The following is an 18,884-nucleotide window of genomic DNA, read 5'->3' as shown; positions in this document are numbered from 1 at the left end:
GGGGCGTGCAGGAGGCAGCCGATCAATGATTCTCTCTCATCATTGATGTTTTTATCTCTCTCTTCCTCTTCCTTCCTCTCTGAAATCAATGAAAATATATTTAAAAAATAAATGGAATAGGTCTATAAATAAACTCAGTTGTTAAAAATCAGTTTCAGATTAATCTATTTCACTAAACCGATCAAAATGATATAAATATAAACATTTTCTACTTTTATTGGGGCAATTATCTACTTATGTATGGGTACAGCCATCGAGAAACGAAAGTTCCAGGAAGACTAGTGATGAGCTTACTTTTTGAGACAAAGCAGAATGGAGGGTAGGTCTAGTTTATTACAGACCATTTATCCCCAGACTCAACCTTTTGTAAAGGCCTCAGTTGCTTCAGTGAATCTGAGTACTGAATTTATTTTAAAAAGACCAGGCACAACCATTCTGCTTTTTCTCTCTATTTTAGAATTATCTGAAATGTCCATCAGTCGGTAAGAGGCAGATTATTAACCTAAGCAACAAAATAAACTCACAAATCCTTTCATGTATCTTAAACTAGGAACTCAGATAATAAGAACAAGGTAAGTAATTCTATATCCAAACACACACTGTTTTGCCTCTTACTTTATTTCATAAAGCTTAATGGTGATTTCTGACTTTCAAAGACTGGCTGTTTCTCAAAAGGCCACTCCAAACTTCCTCTGGCTGAATACATCTAATAAAAATTACAGTATTTCATTTTCACATTACCATATTTTCTAGAAGAATTGTTATAACAGTCATAATGCCAACTATTTGCTTAATAGACCTGATATGTTTTCTTAATATGTGCTCTTATTATAAACTAAACACAAATTCCAGCAGTCAGCTGGAATGTGTTACAGAAATGTGTTACAAGAAATGATGGCAATTCTTTACTTTATGAAGGAAGACACAATGTGTGCAATCTTCTTGCAGGACATTTTCCCATGCTGAAGATCACAAAATATTGACAACCATTTCAATAAAAAAATAAAAACCTTTCAAGTTAACATTTTACAAGAAAACTAAAATGAGAAAAATGTAAAATGCAATTTAACATGACCTAAATTATAAAAATATGCTTGATAATTAAACATTTCAGAAAAGTATTCTACTGAGCAGTCAAACTAGAATTTATGTTTACTTTCTGATTATTGGACATATAGGCCATTTCCAAATATTTAAATAATGCCACAATAAATACTTTGTGCTTACAGTTTATAATACAGTGATCTAATTTCTGAAAATCTTTTTCATTACCTTTGCTTCCTCCACATAGGGAGAGAAGAGTCGAGGACGAACATATATTCCAGCATTTTTTTGCCGTAACCAGGCATTTGACTTTCCACCTTCTGATGTAGGAAGCATATCTGATGGAGGAGTACTAATCAAGCCTCTTTTCATCTTGAAAAAAATTATTTTTTATAAAGGTATTTGTGTAGCACTACAATACTAACATAAAAATAATTGTACCTACAAATCAAAATGTTCAAACTACCATTTGTATAAAAATTTAGGAATATATGTAAAATTTAAAAATACTTCAAATGTTTAATAATATTTAAAGGACTTGGAAATAAAAGGTAGTATAATTTCCCACTTTTTCTCTAAACAGAGGAATGAGGTTTTTAAAACAAGAGCTATATTAATTAAAAAATTTAACGAGTTGAACTTTCAAAATTCTTAATGAAACCAATTATTATTTTTTCCTTGCTCATCTAGGAACTGATTCCATCCCCAACTTAGTTCCCTCCCCCCAAGACAAATCAAGAACTAGAGAGCTAGTGTCTACAGTACAAGGACAGAGGCAGTTTGTACATGGTGCTTAGGGGCAGTGACTCTAGGGGAGGGCAGACTTGGCTCAAACCTTAACTCCCCATTTAACAACCTTGTGACCATGACATCTCCTTTTACCTGGGCCTCACTGTAAGGGCTCCTAGATGGCCCTGGAGCTGGGACACTACACAACTAACTGTGGTAGCCCTGTTGTTTCCTCATCTATGCTAGGAGAATATAAAACAAGTACCCACAGCACACACAGTGGCTGTGAGGATAAAATGGGTTTGGTACAGTGCTTAGAACTTCTGGTTGACAGCTATTATTAGCAAACTTTTCCTGGGTGGGGACTTATGTGATAGCCATGGAATTAAGAGTATCAATATATTTTTTCTCAGTCTACTAAACCAAAGTTCTAAAATATTTTTCTAAGTTAAATTCAGGGTTCAAATTGGCTTGAGTCTTGGATTTTAAACAAAACCAAACACTGTTTCTCCAATCTTATTCTTGTTAAACATTAATAAATGTCTAATTGCTGCATTAGTTAAAATTATTTTTAACTAATAAAATTAGCAGTAGGTGGTATTTAGAGAAAAAACTCCTAACTCTAACCTATTACAACTATAATAATGTTGCTATATTTCCTTTTTTCAAATAAATTTTAACGTAACTGCATTCTAGAATACATAAAATACACATTTTATATCCTTCTTTCAAAAATTATATTCCATTATCAGCCTTTTTCATGATGCGCTATTAGTAATTATAACCACTGTTCAGGACATCAAACTATTCTGTTGCGTAGTTGTACTATCATTTACTTATTTTCCCTGTTCTTAGATATTTAGACTAATTCCAAGTATTTAATGACAATGTTATCAATGTACCAGCTATACTTCTCCTATGGGATAGTAATATTATTTCAAAAATCACTGACCTAATAGGTGAAAAAATGGTAACTTACTGTTTTATTTTGCTTTCTTTGGGGTATGTGATTACTAATGAGACTGCACATTTTTCTAATCAGAGATTCCATAAATATTTGTTTTCTTCTAGTTTTCCATGTTTCAATTTAATATTTAATTCTTCAATCTAACAGGAATTAATTTTCTGTGCAAATGAAATGAGGGTTTAACTTTAAACAAATGTCCTCCCTTCCCCATTCATCAGTTAGTCTAGCACCACACTGATTTGTGATAGCTCATTTACTATGTTTAATTCTTTTATTAATTAGGATCTTTTTCTAGGCTATTTGTCTTGCCTGTTATGCTAGCATCAGAGATTATAATTAGACTTTTAAAATGTACTTTACATTCTGGAAGAGTTATCCATCCTTAATTATGTTCTTTTTAGGGACCTTTAAAAAACTATTGTGTTTACAGCATTACCTTAAAGTTATAAACCAATGTATGAGGAACTAATATTTGTAATATTTCTCCTCCCATCCATTAATCTGAACAATTCTATTAGTTTAAAAACTCACTTAAAAAATAAAATTAACAAAATCAGCTCCATTAATTTTTAACTGAAATACCATTATAAGATTCATTCAGCCTTTTTACACTGAACCATTCATTCTCCTTTCCTCCTGTTTTCTGATTTATTTCTGTTCTTGAAGAGTCTCCCCAAAGGTAATTTCTAACCTTTCCTTTTTTAATGAGAATATACTTGATCTACACTGACAAATGCTGAATTAAACCCTAAGAAACTATCCTCTTGCAAAAGTAACAATGATATACACATTCAACTCTCATTCACCAAACATTTATTTGTGCTGTGTGCCAGGTATGAGGGATTGGGGGATATAATATAGTACAAAACAGACATCTGTCTCTGACTTCAATGAATTCAGTTTCACAATACTCTGTTAGTATAATTATTTACAATGACAAACAAAGATAAACCTATACATTTTAGTGCATTTTCTTTTCATGAAAGGGATAAATGAAGACAGACACTTACTGTATCACTTAGGACTTCACTGTTTATAGGTAAGATGTGCTCAACGCGAACAAAAGGTAAGAGAGAAGAAAGGATCTCCCGAAGCTCTTCGATGTCCAGGTCTCGTCTTTTCACACCTCTTTTGTTTACACTATGAGCAGTGCCACTCAGTAAGTTTGGTTCTGTGAGGCAGAAAATGAAAAGTCTCCAACCAAATCCAAATTTTCAGAAGGCTTTCTTCTCTAGTATATTTTCAGTACCATTCTTTATATTTTAGTACACCTGTTTTAAAAAGGGTTATAACTTATGTTTTTTTAATGTTTTTATTGATTTTTAGAGAGAGAGGAAGGGAGAGGGATAGAGAGATGGAAGCATTGATAGAGAAACATCACTGATTTGAGAGAGGAACATCATCGATTGGCCTCCACTGGGGACTGAGCCCACTACCTGGGCATGTGCCCTGTCCAGGAATCAAACCAGTGACCTCTTGGTTCCTGGGTTGACGCTTAACTGCTGAGTCACACTGGCAAGGCAAATTATGTTTATATTTTATGAAGTTTAGTTAATAAAAATATTCTGACAGAGAAAAAGCATGGTGTCAACAGTATAACATTCTTTTATGATTTTCCTGCACTACAAAATAGAGGATTTTTTTCTGTACACTAACTCAAAGGAAAAGATCATAATCTATTAAAATCTAGTTTGACTGAGGGCTTTTTCTTAAGCTTTCTCACTTTTGTGACCAGATTTTAGTACAATAAGGACACTGTAGAGCAAGTACTATTTCTGGTCACTGTAGGTTAATGGTATACTCATTAGGCTACCATTTGTTTAAAAGCAACTTAACAAGATATTAATCTCCTGGCAGCAAAATAAGGTACACTCTAAAATTCTTTGCTAGTCTCTCAAATTTCCATAAAATGCGAATGTTCCTGCATATAAGTGAACCCTTTATTCTCTAACATGTATATTTCCATTGTCCAGAGCAGAGAATAAAGGTTTTCTTTATTGGGTATTAGTAAAAGGGAAAAATTTACCATGCTTACATACATGTAAGATTTACATGCTTACAATGCTGAGGTGAGAAAAATTTACATAAATGTTGGGAATCTTTAATCATGTCTTTAATCTAGGGGGTGTATTTTTTTTTTAAAAGGAGATCTTTAGCCCTGGCTGGTTTGGCTCAGTAGATAGAGTGTCGGCCTGTGGACTCAAGGGTCGCGGGTTCGATTCCGGTCAAGGGCATGTACCTTGGCTGAGGGCACATCCCCAGTGGGGGGTGTGCAGGAGGCAGCTGATCGATGTTTCTCTCTCATCGATGTTTCTGACTCTCTATCCCTCTCCCTTCCTCTCTGTAAGAAATCAATAAAATGTTTTTGTTTTTTTTAAAAAGGAGATCTTTATTATTCATGAATATAAATGCCAGGTATTTTGCAACGTCTGTAGGCTAACTGGTATTTCCTTTAAATCATGTGATAGGTAGGTAAAGAGATTGTTTTTGAGAAGTTAAGCTATTACTGCAGTTGTGTGAAATAAAATTGCCGCAAGTGTGTGAAAAAGGTTTTTGTCCTTGCCTTGCTATGATCTACCTTCATACTTATACAAGGCATTGCTTTTTTAAAAAAAACACCTTTTTTCTTTAGTAGTGTTTTCAAATGGAATCTTACTTTAAACTCCCAAATATGTAACAGGTAAGGTCAAAACCCTAATCTATGAGGGTGACTTAAATAAAGTGTAACCCGGTTTGCTTAGCTTCCTTCTCATTCCTGTAAAAGAGCCTGACATTCTAACCCAATCAGAAAACTTTTTTTTTTTCAACCCTCGCTCAAGGATATGTTTTTAATTGGTGAGAGAGAGAGAGAGAGAGAGAGAGAGAGAGAGAGAGGATGGGAGAGAGAAACATTGATCAGTAAGTGCCTCAACTGAACCTGCAACCTTCCAGTGTATGGGACGACACTCCAACCAACCTGACCAGGGCTGAAAGCTACTACTTTAAGGGAATTTTATCAAGGATGGTCATTATCTGCCCCACATAAATATGGCATTACCAATCTTATGTCAATGAAAAAAAAACACAAAACAAAAAACCTATGGCTATAATGATTATGTAACATGACATACACCCAATTCTTATTACTTGGCAAACTATAACAATAAAAGCGTAATATGCTAATTAGACCAGATGTCCTTCCGGACAACTGCTGGTGGCCAGAGGGAAGCCCAGGTCCCGGTGCCAGAGGGAAGCCGGTGCTGGCAGCCAGGGGAAGGAAGGCATACTCTTGTACCCTAATATGCAAATCGACCGAACAGTGGAATGACTGGTTGCTATGACACGCATTGAACACCAGGGGCTAGATCAGCCGTGGGCAAACTACGGCCCGCGGGCCGGATCCGGCCCGTTTGAAATGAATAAAACTATTGAAATAAAAGACCGTACCCTTTTATGTAATGATGTTTACTTTGAATTTATATTAGTTCACACAAACACTCCATCCATGCTTTTGTTCCGGCCCTCCGGTCCAGTTTAAGAACCCATTGTGGCCCTCGAGTCAAAAAGTTTGCCCACCCCTGGGCTAGATGCTCAATGCAGGCCCGTCTCATGGCTGGAGAGCGTAGCAGCAGTGGTGGGAGCCTCTCCCGCCTCTGCTGCAGGCGGGCAGTAAGGAGCAAGGGGTCCCGGACTACAAGAGGGATCGGGCCTAAGCCAGCAGGCGGACATACCCCAAGGGGTCCTAGACTGGGAGAGGGCACAGGCCGGGCTGAGGGACCTCCCCCCCGAGTGCACAAATTTCATGTATCAGGGTGTGTGTGTGTGTGTGTGTGTGTGTGTGCGCCTAAGTGACCAGAATGACCAGTCCTTATAACGCACACTGACCACCAGGGTCAGACACTCAACGCAGGCACTGCCCCCTGGTGGTCAGTGTGCTCTCACAGCCAACCTCCCCCAGTTTCTTCCCCCCCGGCTGGCAGGCCCCAATTGCCCGATCAGGGCCAGGCCCTAGGTTGGGATGGGAGTGGGTGGTGGTGGGTGCAGCCCCTTTCCAAGAGGTGGCCAAGGGCCAGCTTCCTCCTCAGGGCTGGCGGCCAACCACCTGCACCCTGTCCTCCCCCCAGCCGGCAAGTCCTGATCTGCCCGCCACCCACCTGCTGCGGTGGCAGCATGGCAGTGAGGGAAGTGGGGGGAGGGGGGAGGTGGAGGGGGAGGAGGAAGCGGGGAACCATGCAGTGCTGGCATTGGCATTAGGCGTCCGTTCCTTCAGCCTCCAGCCCGGCGACTGTCACCTCCTCTCCTGACTCTGCCGGGGCCTTTGGGCCCTGGGCTGGGGCAGGAAACTGGGGTGGGTGGCAGCGAACACAGCCCCTTTCCCAGGGGGGCTGAGGGCTGGCTCCCTCCTTGGGGCCTGTGGCCTATCTCCCGTGCCCTGTCCCTCCCCGCAGCCAGCAGACCCCAAACGGCCCGCTGCAGGAAGGAAGAGGGTGGGAGGCAGGGAACTGCGCGGTGGTGGCGTTGGCATCCGTTCCTTCCGCACCCGGCCCGGAGACAGTTGCCTCCTCTCCCAATCCTGCAGGTGCCTTCGGCCCCAAATGGCCCGGCCCTGATCGCCAGCCAGACCGAGGGACCCCACCCGTGCACGAATTTCATGCAACGTGCCTCTAGTGTTCTATAAAGCCGCTGTGAACACTGAATCACTGCTCCTAAGGGAAACACAGGGGTAGGTTCCAGGGAGCCTCTGGTTACATTTTTGCCAACTGATCAAGATATAACTTTGTCTTGTGTGTGTTTCTGTTTAAAGAAACCTTAGTAACATATATGTTGATTCATTAACACTGAACTCATGGCCAATAGATAACTCATACCTGAACAAAGCTTATCTAACACACATTATCTCTGTGAGGCACATCACAGCCTTCGTGTGCTTAGGAACATTAGACAGCACTAAGCATTACACTTGGAGGCCATTTTAAAGAGTGAGATTACCCCCAAACCTCGTTAAGAATGCAAAAAACATGGCACTAAATACACTGTGAAAAGACTTGTTTACAATATGAGAGCAGAAACAAGAAGGCAAAGCATCATCTTGTTTCAAATTAAGGTGAGAACATATGCATCAGGAGACTCAAATTTTTTGTCACTCTGCACATGTCTGCAAATGCCCATGAAAGTGTTAAGAGTACTGATTTGGGGAATGCAAATACATTTTACCAAGTAGGTGAATTTGCAAATACATAATCTGCAGGCAAGGGGGATAGGCTGTATACTGGCATTATAAAAATGTCCCAAACTAATAGTAATGGTTATTTTATTAAGAATTTCAAATCTTAGAATTGCTAAAGGCGTTTGCAGGCCACAGAGAAATAAATGAAATCAAATGGGAAGAGTGCTTTTGTTCCCTAGTACTTGAATAGTAGTGTATTAAAGAGATATATAAGAAGGTTTGAAGACAGGCTAGCTTGATATTTTTATACTAGTGGCCCGGTGCATGAAATTCGTGCACGGGAGGAGGGTGTCCCTCAGCCCAGCCTGCACCCTCTCCAATCTCGGACCCTTTGGGGGATGTCGACTACTGGTTTAGGCCTGATCCCAGGATGTCCAACTGCCGGGATCGGGCCTAAACCGGCAGTTGGACATCCCTTTCACAATCCTGGACCGCTGTCTCCTAACCACTCACCTGCGTGCCTGCCTGATTGCCCCTAATTCGTGCACGGGAGCAGGGAGTTCCTCAGCCTGGCCTGCACCCTCTCCAATTTGGGACCCCTCAGGGCTGCTGGCACCTAACTGCTCACCTGCCTGATGGCCTGATCCCCCTAACTGCTCTCCCCTGCTGGCCTGATCCCTCTAACTGCTCTCCCCTGATGGTCTGATACCCTTAACTGCTCTCCCCTGCCGCCCTGATCCTCCTAACTGCTCTCCCCTGCCTGCCTGATCACCTCTAACCGCCTCTGCCTCAGCCCTGCCACCATGGCTTTGTCCAGAAGGACATCCGGAACCTCATCTGGAAGATGTTCAGTCTAATTAGCATATTACCTTTTTATTAGTATAGATGTCACCTTGCCTAAAAATGCAGGTTGTTAGCAGGTTTTCCCATCATGGAAGGAGAGCCCGCAGTAGCATCCTGGGTTCTGACCAGGGCTTATGCACTCGTGCTTTATCTCAGCAGATGAGATTCCTAGAAGACTCTTGGATGTACCTTGAACATTTCTATCGATTTTGCCAAATCATCCTCCAAAAATGTTGAATCACTTTAAACTCCCACCAGCAACCATGCATGTGCCCTCTGTCCTACTTTGATGCCAGTATCATTGATTTCCCCCTAGAAGCTTCCCTCCCCTCAGCCGGGACTGCTTGGCACTTGAGCCAAACTCACTGTTCAGCCCAGGACTTGATTTCCCGAGATAGAATTATGGAAGAGGAAAAATAGTTTTCCTCTACCCTTCTGAGTTCTTAGCAGAGGCCCTTGTAATGAAAGACAGATTACCAAGAGAAAAACCAAAGTTCATTAACATGTGTACCTCGAGTATATGTGGGAGATGCCAGCGAAAAATGAGTAACTTCCCAAAGTGGCTTAGAATCCAGATTTAAATACCTTCTTTCTAGGGAAAGGGGACGGGATATGTAGGCCTCTTAGAGGAGAGTACATGATTTTTAGGAAAGATGTATGGGGGTGGGGGAGATAGTTTGTAACAAAGTTTGGATGTGATGTCAACTTCTAGTCTCCTGTCCTGTGACAGGAGTCAGTCTTCACTGGCTGATGGCACTTTTCCCATCAAGGGAACCTTTTGCGGGGTCCGATTTTAGGCAGATCAGGAGACTTCAGTGAAAACCTCTCCTTGCATTTGCTGTTTTTCAAGCATCTGCAGGTCAAGATCGTCAATATAACAATATGGCATATGTTGGGGTGGTCTGTTCTCTGACCTTCAGAATAAACCCAACAAAAGCTTGTTTCCTCTCTTAGATAATTTGCCACAGTAGCGTTATTCCCTGGAAACAGTATTCTGACCAGTATTCTGATCACTTCCTGGGAGTGATCATAACATACCCTGTGCTTGTAGAAAGGTGTGGCCATATCACTAAATAATCAGGGTCAGTTTTCTCTTCTTGTGGAAAGGGAGATAAAGTTATGATAGTTTATCTCCCTTTCCACAGGTTTCCTGCCAGTTTGTGTCTCTACTGCAGCCCCAGTGGCCCCAGCGCCTCTGCAGCCTTGGGGTTATGGGCTGCTGGGTGCCGGCCCCCCTGCAGGCTGTGTCTGTGCTCCTCTGACCCCAGTGCCGAGGTGGGGCTTGAGGCTGCTGGGTGCAGGTCACCCTGAGGGCTGTGTCTCTGCTCCTCCAACCCCAGCGCCAAGGCGGGGCTTGGGGCTGCTGGGTGCTGGGCCCCGCTGCAGGCTTGTGTCTCTGCTCCTCTGGCCCCAGCGTCCCCAGCAGCCCCAGAGCCTCCTCCGCCACGGGGCTTGGGGCTGCTGGGTGCTGCCCCCCCTGCAGGATGTGTCTCTGTTCCTCTGACCCCAGCGGCAAAGTGGGGCTTGAGGCTGCTGGGTGCCCGCCCCCCCCCCCACGGCCTGTGTCTCTGCTCCCCCAACCCCAGCGCCAAGGCGGGGCTTGGGGCGGCTGGGTGTGTGCCCCCTGCTGGCCCCTCTGCGGCCTGTGTCTCTACTCCCCCAACCCCAGCGCGAGGCGGGGCTTGGGGCTGCTGGGTGCGGGCCCCCCTGCAGCCTGTGTCTCTGCTCCCCCAACCCCGCTGCCCAGGCGGGGCTTGGGGCTGCTGGGTGCCTGCCCCCCTGCGGGCTGTGTCTCTGCTCCCCCAACCCCAGCGCTGAGGCGGGGCTTGGGGCGGCTGGGTGCCAGCCCCCTTGTGGCCTGTGTCTCTGCTCCCCCAACCCCAGCGCGAGGCGGGGCTTGGGCGGCTGGGTGCCGGCCCCCCTGCGGCCTGTGTCTCTGCTCCCCCAAGCACAGTGCTGAGGCGGGGCTTGGGGTTTCTGGGTGCGGGCCCCCCTACGGCCTGTGTCTCTGCTCCCCCAACCCCCCGGCAGTGCTGACCAAGCAGGCCCAGAGGCCCTCCACCAGCTGGTTGAGGCAGAACGCCTGCGTCCTCACCAGGCTTCGCTCTGCCACTTGGAGCCCATGTATGCAAATTAGCCGCCATCTTGGCTGGCAGTTAATTTGCATACCACGCTAATTAGCCGATGGGAAGGGTAGCGGTCGTACGCCAATTACCATGTTTCTCTTTTATTAGATAGGATATTTAAAAATGTGGCAAAACAACTCTATAAACTTATTACTAAAAAACACTGACCATGAACACTTTAAAGAGATGAACTTTGTGGTATGTAAGTTATCCTACATAATAAAAGCCTAATATGCTAAGTGTCAGTTGTCCAGTTGGCCGTTCAACCAATCAAAGCGTAATATGCTAATGATATAAGGCTGCTCAACCTCTCACTATGATGTGCACTGACCACCAGGGGGCAGATGCTCTGACCAGTAGGTTAGCTTCCTGCTGGGGTCTGGCCAATTGGGACTGAGCATGACGGGTTAGACATGCCCTGGAGCCCTCCCGCAGTCCCTCCTTGGCTGGCCAACCTCCTGCATCCCTCCCTGGCGCCGATTATGCATCAGTGGGGTCCCTCGGCCTGGCCTGCTCCCTCTTGCAATCCAGGATGCTGAAGAGCTGTTTTCGGCCTGATGGTGGAACAACCCATCGCTATGATGCGCACTGACCACCAGGGGAAGATGCTCAATGCAAGAGCTGCCCCCTGGTGGTCAGTGTTCTCCCACATTGGAAGCGCCACTCAGCTGAGAAGCTGGGCTCATGGCTGGCGAGCTCAGTGGCAGTGGTGGGAGCCTCTCCCACCTCTGCGTCCCCTGAGGGCTCCCAGGCTGAGGTAAGGCACAGGCCGAGTTGAGGAACCCCCCAAAGTGCATGAATTTTGTGCACTTGGCCTCTAGTATCTAAATAAAGCTGTTGAAAAATGACAGGAAGGAAAGTTTGTATTTAATTTTTCTAATTAAAGCTTTTTGTTTTGGGTTCATTACATAGAAATACAATATTCTATGAAGAAAGGAGTACAGGGAGGTAGACTAATCCTGGATATAAATAAAAGAATCAGCTTCCAAAGTTGAAAGCTCACCTCCTATTATGATGTTTCCATCTTTTCTAAAGTATTCCCAATTGGAGGCCACTCAAAATTATGCTTTCTCCCTTACCTTCCACAAATTTAAAAATAAACAGCAAATATGCTTTTTTTGGGTAGTCATATATATTTTTTTATTGAGGTAAAATTCACATAACATAAAAAACTCACCATTCTAGAAGAATACTGGTTTTTTAATAAATTTACTTTGTGCACCCATCTCCACTCTCTAATTACAGAACATTTTCACCAACAATAATACTTTAATTATTTCACTTCTACTACTACTGTAAATCAGTCAACATTTAATATTAAGAACATAGAAAGATAACATTAAAAGTATTCTGCCCTGGCCAGGTAGCCCAGTTGGTTAGAGCAGGGGTCCTCAAACTACGGCCCGCGGGCCACATGCAAATACAAATATTGTATTTGTTCCCATTTTGTTTTTTAACTTCAAAATAAGATATGTGCAGTGTGCATAGAAATTTGTTCATAGTTTTTTTTAAACTATAGTCTGGCCCTCCAACGGTCTGAGGGACAGTGAACTGGCCCCCTGTTTAAAAAGTTTGAGGACCCCTGGGTTAGAGCATCGTTCAGATATGCTAAGGTTGTGGGTTCAATCCCCAGTCAAGGCACATACAAGAATCAATCAATGAATGCATGGATGAGTAGAATAACAAACCATTGTTTCTCTCTTTCTTCCTCTAAAAATCAATTTTTAAAAAAGTATCCTTTTAAAGCCGCAAAATATAAGTTTGTGGTATATTTATCTCTAACAAAGTATACCCTCCTCTCCACTAAAGGATTTTGCCAATTGTAAAAATTTTTATTTTCACCAGGCAACAGTGATTATTGTCAAGACTGACATGTAGCATCATGCCAGTAAGCTTTTGGGAAAAACAGTGCAAGCTAATTTTCTGAGCTTACCTCTGTCTGCTATTCTTTTCATCAGCTGGTGCTCACCCCATTTAATCAGATATTTAAGGATATCTTGTTCACTTGCCTATAATAAAAAAATGGTTTATTCTTATTTTGGTGAAATTAGGTAAATGGTTAATTTCATTAATGACTTCTCCTAGGACCTAGGTCATAAAGTAAATACAACATGCAACTTGCCTACCACATTTCACTCTTTACACTGGCTGTCTGAAATGTTCCAGTTAAACTTTTTGTCCATCAATAGCAAATACAAAGATTGTGTTACATGGGTTTTGCCCAGTAATCTCACTCTTTGCTCCAACTAAATTTTTTATTCTTATTTCCATCTTTATTTTTTTTCTTTATCGTTTTCTTCACCTATTATAAATTTATTTTATCTTACTATATGGTCTTTATACAGCTGCCTTAAATTCTTTTTGGAACAAGTTGGAGATAAATAAGTAAAAATTAAAGATTAAGAATACAGAGTGGCTACTATCTCCTGCAGGAACAATCCCCAAAAGATAGTCTACTGATTTTAAGACCCTTTAAGCACAATTTGTGAAATGCCAAGGTACCCCTCATTTCTTCATATTATATCTTAAATCTTAAAGCAAACCCAGGCTGCTCTCCAAGGTTTTTTCTAAGAAGAAACACAAAGCTTCTAAAGACAATAACCTGAGAACTGACAAATCCTAACTTCCATGATGCACGCAGTCTGGACAAGACAGTAAAACAAGGTTAACAAACACAAATCTTAGTAAATGAAATCCAACATGACAACATTTGTGCTGCAATCAAAGCACAGATACTAAATGAGTTATTTAACTTTTCGCTGCACTTCTGACTGAGATGAAAGCATTTTATAATTTCTTTAGTAAAACTATAAAAATTAAATGGCTTAATGGGTTTTTGCCTTCATAACATTTAAAACTGTTGTACAATTTTCTGCATAATATTCATACAACTGATGCAAAGGAAAATTAAGCTTGAACATACCTAAAAATATTTTTGCAATATTTTAAACCTACTGTTAGTTTTAATTACAAAATTATAGATAGATATATAAGTCAAGAACACAGAATTTGCTAAAAATTGTTTTGGATTAAAAATAAGTAGTTGAAAACATTATTATACTTTGGTAGTACACATATACAGAGTTTTTATGAGTATTTGAGTAGATCAAAAATTATTACTACTACTTAATGCTGCTTAAACTACTGTCTACAGTCTAAGTATCTCACATTCCACCAAAAATAAGAAACTGTATATGTATAGTGAATTCACTACTCATGGAAGCCAAGAAAATCACTGTTGGGATGTGCTTCTGACCCTGCCGACTGCCTCAAACACTTTGGTGTGGTTAGTCAGGACCCAGGAGGGCTCACAGTGTTGTTAGAGTGCACGAAGGGCCAGAGAGCCACAAGGCTTTGTTGTACAAATGTGAAGAGGGCATTCCTAGGTAGGTTGATCTCCCTAGATGGGAGACTAACAGAGTACAGATGGGTTTCTTGGTGCACATATGAATGACAATGAATCTGAGAGGTGTATAAATGGTTACCTGTAGGTAGTCAGACTGGATAGCAGTAAGTAGATGGTCTTTGCTGAGCTCATAAAAAACATCCGAAGTCATGACCTGGGAAAATTCCTCACAGAGGAAATGTAAAGCTTGTCGGTGCACCCATTTGGAGCCATATGGATGAGAGCTCCACTTGAGGATGGCAATTAAGGTATCTAATGAGATGCTCTCAGCAATGATATCCTCACAGCCTAAAAAAGAAGGCAAATACTTCTTGAGATTAATCATAAATATTACTCAATGAACATTAGTGTGTTTGACACTATACCTAAAAGTAGCCATAGTAAAAAAGAACAAGGAGATAAATAAAATCTCATGGAAATCACCAAGACTTGGTGGGATGGGGTAATAATAAGTAACAATAGACTATGACTTCTATAGGAAATCTGCTGTTAAAGAGTCAGATCCATAGAAAAAGGCAGGGAATCCTCACAATTGTTTAAGAAAATAAACATCTATGTGAAAATCCCCAGGATATTGAACCAAAGGGGAAAGAAAACTAGGTAGAAATGATAGAGCTGTAGGAATTTGCCAGAGGAAGGATATGGATGACAACTGACTGACCATAAGAACCTGCACTTGCAAAGAAGGTAGGCTATCTTCTTTGAACTATGAGGACATCTGCTCTTTGTATCACCCTAATAAATAAAACTTGCACTTTGACAGCTTAATCCCTCAGAATACAAATAAAATTTTGCAGTTTGATGCTCACCTGGGATTAATTCTGGTGAATTATAAAGGAATAAGTAGTTTAAGTGAAAAGGAGAAAAGGATCAGGATCCTGGAGAGAGTGACTTAAGAGCAAGAAACAAAGACAGAAAGACAGGAAGAAAGGAAAAAAGGAAGAAAGAAAAGAAAAAGAAAAGGAAAGAAAAGAAGGAAGGAAGGAAGGAAGGAAGGAAGGAAGGAAGGAAGGAAGAGAGAGAGAGAGAGAGAGAGAGAGAGAGAAAGAGAGAAAGAGAGAAAGAGAAAGAGAGAAAGAGAGAAAGAGAGAAAGAGAGAAAGAGAGAAAGAGAGAAAGAGAGAAAGAGAGAGAGAGAGAGAGAGAGAAAGAGAAAGAGAGAAAGAGAGAGAGAGAGAGAGAGAGAGAGAGAGAGAAAGAGAGAAAGAGAGAAAGAGAGAAAGAGAGAAAGAGAGAAAGAGAGAAAGAGAGAAAGAGAGAAAGAGAGAAAGAGAGAAAGAGAGAAAGAGAGAAAGAAAGAAAGAAAGAAAGAAAGAAAGAAAGAAAGAAAGAAAGAAAGAAAGAAAGAAAGAAAGAAAGAAAACCTGAGGCTAGTCAGTTATTTTCCTTAGGAAAGATCATTCCAAAATATAAAGATAAAATATAAATAAAATCTGAGCGACAAAGATTGTAGAACAGAAAATGGCTAAAGTTGGTCAGAAATTCTTCATAACTAAGTTTACTAAAAAATAAAAAAGGACCCTGATAACATGGGGGGTAGGGGAGTGTGAGGGCTATAAAAGATATAGCCAAAAGAAAGTACATCAGTGAACTCCAAATCCCTGCAAAGCTCAGAATTACTGTGAGATCATGAAAGGTGAACAGAAAGGTAAAGAATCCCATTTTCAGGTGACAGATCATAAGTAGCCAATAAAAACTCTGCAAAAAGTAATGCTTCATTATTCCCTTTTCTGATATGGTACTAGATAAGGAGAATATCATAGAGAATTGTGTAATCCATCTTCTGCAAAACATTTAACAAAATACTTCCTGCTATTTCTAGATTGTTAGCTCCACAAAACAGGGACTGCTGTCTTCACTCTATCTCTAGCACCTTCTTGCACACGGTACATGCTAAATAAAAATCTGTTGAATGTACAAACGAGATCTTTGCCGATATAATGAAGAGATGTAGATGGATGACAGAACAATGGTTAACAGAACCACTTGTCAGTAGCACTGATTAACTTGGGGGATGCACTGGCAAGTCTCCGTTTCTGTGATGTTTATCAAGAACTTGAACAAAGACATGGAAAGTATGCTTCAAAATCTCCAGATGCCCTAAAACTGGGAAACACAGTTAACAACCCACTGGATAACATGACTATGATTGGATAAAATGATGGGTCAAAATGAAGATGAAATATAACTAGGAAAAATAGTAAGTTCTATAATTAGATCAAAGAAAATCAACTGCACAGATGACAAGGGAGAGTTAGCTTAACTACCACCTATGTAAAAATAGTATCTGGGTATTTTAAGTGAATGAAGGTAAAATGTAACATGGTTGCTATAAAGCTGAAGCAATAGCAGACTTTTAAGATATAAGCATAGCCCAGGCTGCTGTGGTTCAGTTGGTTGGGCATCATCCCGTGCACCAGGAGGTTGCGGGTTTGATTCCTGGTCAAGAGCACATGTCCTGGTTGCGGGCTTGATCCCCTGCATGCAGGAGATAGCCAACCGATGCTCTGCTCTCACACTGATGTTTTTCTCTCTTTCTCCCTCTTCCTTTCTCTCTAAAAATCAATAAACTATTCTTTAAAAAGAAAACATGCATAAAGTCCTAATCAAAGGAATAACATTGCACTGCTCCCCTGCGAGGTGCTATGTTCTGCTCTGGGCCCTGTGTTTTAAGATGGAGCACTAACAAAACTCCAGAATCCTCAGAGGAGAAAGTTTAAGACTTGTCATAGGAGAAAAGGCCCAAGGAAACAATATTATTTCACTTATGTCTCTAAAGAGAGACTAAGCTATCTTTAACCCTTTGTATGCCATAAACGTCTATAGACGCTAAATACAAAATATCGTGGCATGTGGGGATGGTTTGTGTTTTGGACACGTTGGCAGTTAAGTGGATGGATCTTCATGAGGCAAAGGAGAAAGGACTGACTTCTCTGTTGTTCCTATGGCAGTTCCTGGGAATCAAATAGATGTTAAAAGAAGGATTTTGACTCAATATTAAGAAATATTTCTAATTTCAAGTTTCTAACAATTAGAATTGTTCTCTCCTCCCCTCATAAAAAGGATCCTTCTTGAAAAATGTAGGAGCAAAAGCTAACTCATCACATTAGAAATAGAAGACAAAAAACCCCTATACTAGATATCGAACTAAGGTCAGATGACATTTAGGCTGCTTTTGCCACAACGATAAAGTCATTTTTAGAAAAATGTAACAGTAAACATAAGAGTAATTAAATCTAAAGATTAAAATTTAATTTAAACATTAAAATGAAATCCTTATAAAGAACATCGAGACCACCACAATAAAATCTGCATGTAAACACCACCCAAAGACATGACTATGTGCTGATGAGAACTGGGAAATATGGGAAAGTTCTGAATAGTTCTTGTGGTTTTATGGTGAGCCTGAATACCACGCTGAGGAGGACAGGCCTCTCCCAGTAGCCAGTGGAGGACTTCTGTCAAGTCTGTTGTTTTAAGGTAGGCATTGGACTAGAACTGAGTATGTTAAGTCAATCTGATAAATGTGTTCGGGAATGAAGCAGAGGAAATTAGAAACACACACACACACACACACACACACACACACACACACACACACATACACACACACACATACACACACACCAGTTATTTAAAAGGATGTATAACAATCCTACTAAGCCAGGATATTGGCAGAGGTAAATAAAGAAAACTAATGATAACATATTATTTAAACTGGAGGTTGACAAAAAAGACACGGTAAAAAAAAAAGGGGGGGGGGGCTTTGAAACCATACAGATTGAACTAGAAATCCTACTTTGACCACTTAGAACCAAAGTCACTTAACCTCACTGAGCCTGAAATGTTCTCATTTGTATTAAACTCCTAACTTTGGGTTGTTATGAGGTTGAAATGAGACTGTACCCTTGACACCCTTCATTTGTTCCAACATTCTAGAGTACCTACTGCCAAGTGCTGTGAATGCACAGCTCCTTTAACTGCACACTTGCCTGGGTGATGTTATCTGCCTCCGTGCTCTTAACTCTCACTAAATCCTTATGACTTTCAAGTCTACAGTTCCAGCCCAGAGCTCTCTCCTAATTCCCAGACTCACTCCTTCTACTTCCTACTGAAGAGTTCCACATGGAAATTCTGTACACATCTCAAATTCAAAAATCATTAATTTTATCTGAGAAATCTAGTACCCCGTTTTTAATCCCTATTTTTTAAAAAAGGATTATCTAGCCCTGGCTGGGTACTCCATTGGTTAGAGCATCGTCCGGGTATGCCAAGATTACAGATTTGATCCCTGGTCAGGGCACATACAAGCAGCAACCAATAAAAGCATAAATAAGTGGAACAACATATGGGTATTTTTCTCAAATCAATAAAAATCAATCAATATAAAGAAGGATACCACATCTCCCCAGTCACCAAAGCCCGAAACCTGAGTACTATTATTATTATTATTATTTTTTATTGCTTAAAGTATTACAAAGGGTATTACATATGTATCCATTTTATCCCCCCGCCCTAGACAGTCCCCTAGCCTCCCCTATCACCCAGTGTCTTATGTCCATTGGTTATGCTTATATGCATGCATACAAGTCCTTTAGTTGATCTCTTACCCCCCTACCTCCTG

General features: G+C 41.2%; 1 protein-coding gene across 8 annotated transcripts in view; it reads right to left on the bottom strand.

Moving 5' to 3' along the window:
* The window catches only part of BTBD7 (BTB domain containing 7), an 83,959-nt gene that overhangs the window by 15,621 nt on the left and 49,454 nt on the right, over nucleotides 1-18,884 (bottom strand). For 5 of the 8 annotated variants that reach the window (XM_059687378.1, XM_059687315.1, XM_059687323.1 and 2 more), the window contains 4 exons: nucleotides 14,341-14,549; nucleotides 12,789-12,864; nucleotides 3,751-3,911; nucleotides 1,273-1,416 (listed from right to left, as the gene is read on the bottom strand). In XM_059687378.1, coding sequence (XP_059543361.1) covers nucleotides 1,273-1,416; nucleotides 3,751-3,911; nucleotides 12,789-12,864; nucleotides 14,341-14,549 — 590 coding nt within the window. The remainder of the gene's footprint in view (nucleotides 1-1,272; nucleotides 1,417-3,750; nucleotides 3,912-12,788; nucleotides 12,865-14,340; nucleotides 14,550-18,884) is intronic. The other 3 variants (XM_059687350.1, XM_059687369.1, XM_059687361.1) reach the window with 3 other exon arrangements.

Source organism: Myotis daubentonii, chromosome 1 (assembly GCF_963259705.1).
Source record: "Myotis daubentonii chromosome 1, mMyoDau2.1, whole genome shotgun sequence".
In the NCBI taxonomy this organism is placed as follows: domain Eukaryota; kingdom Metazoa; phylum Chordata; class Mammalia; order Chiroptera; family Vespertilionidae; genus Myotis; species Myotis daubentonii.
The sequence above is the reverse complement of the archived record's forward strand: the minus strand, read 5'-3'. Positions and strand labels throughout refer to the sequence as shown.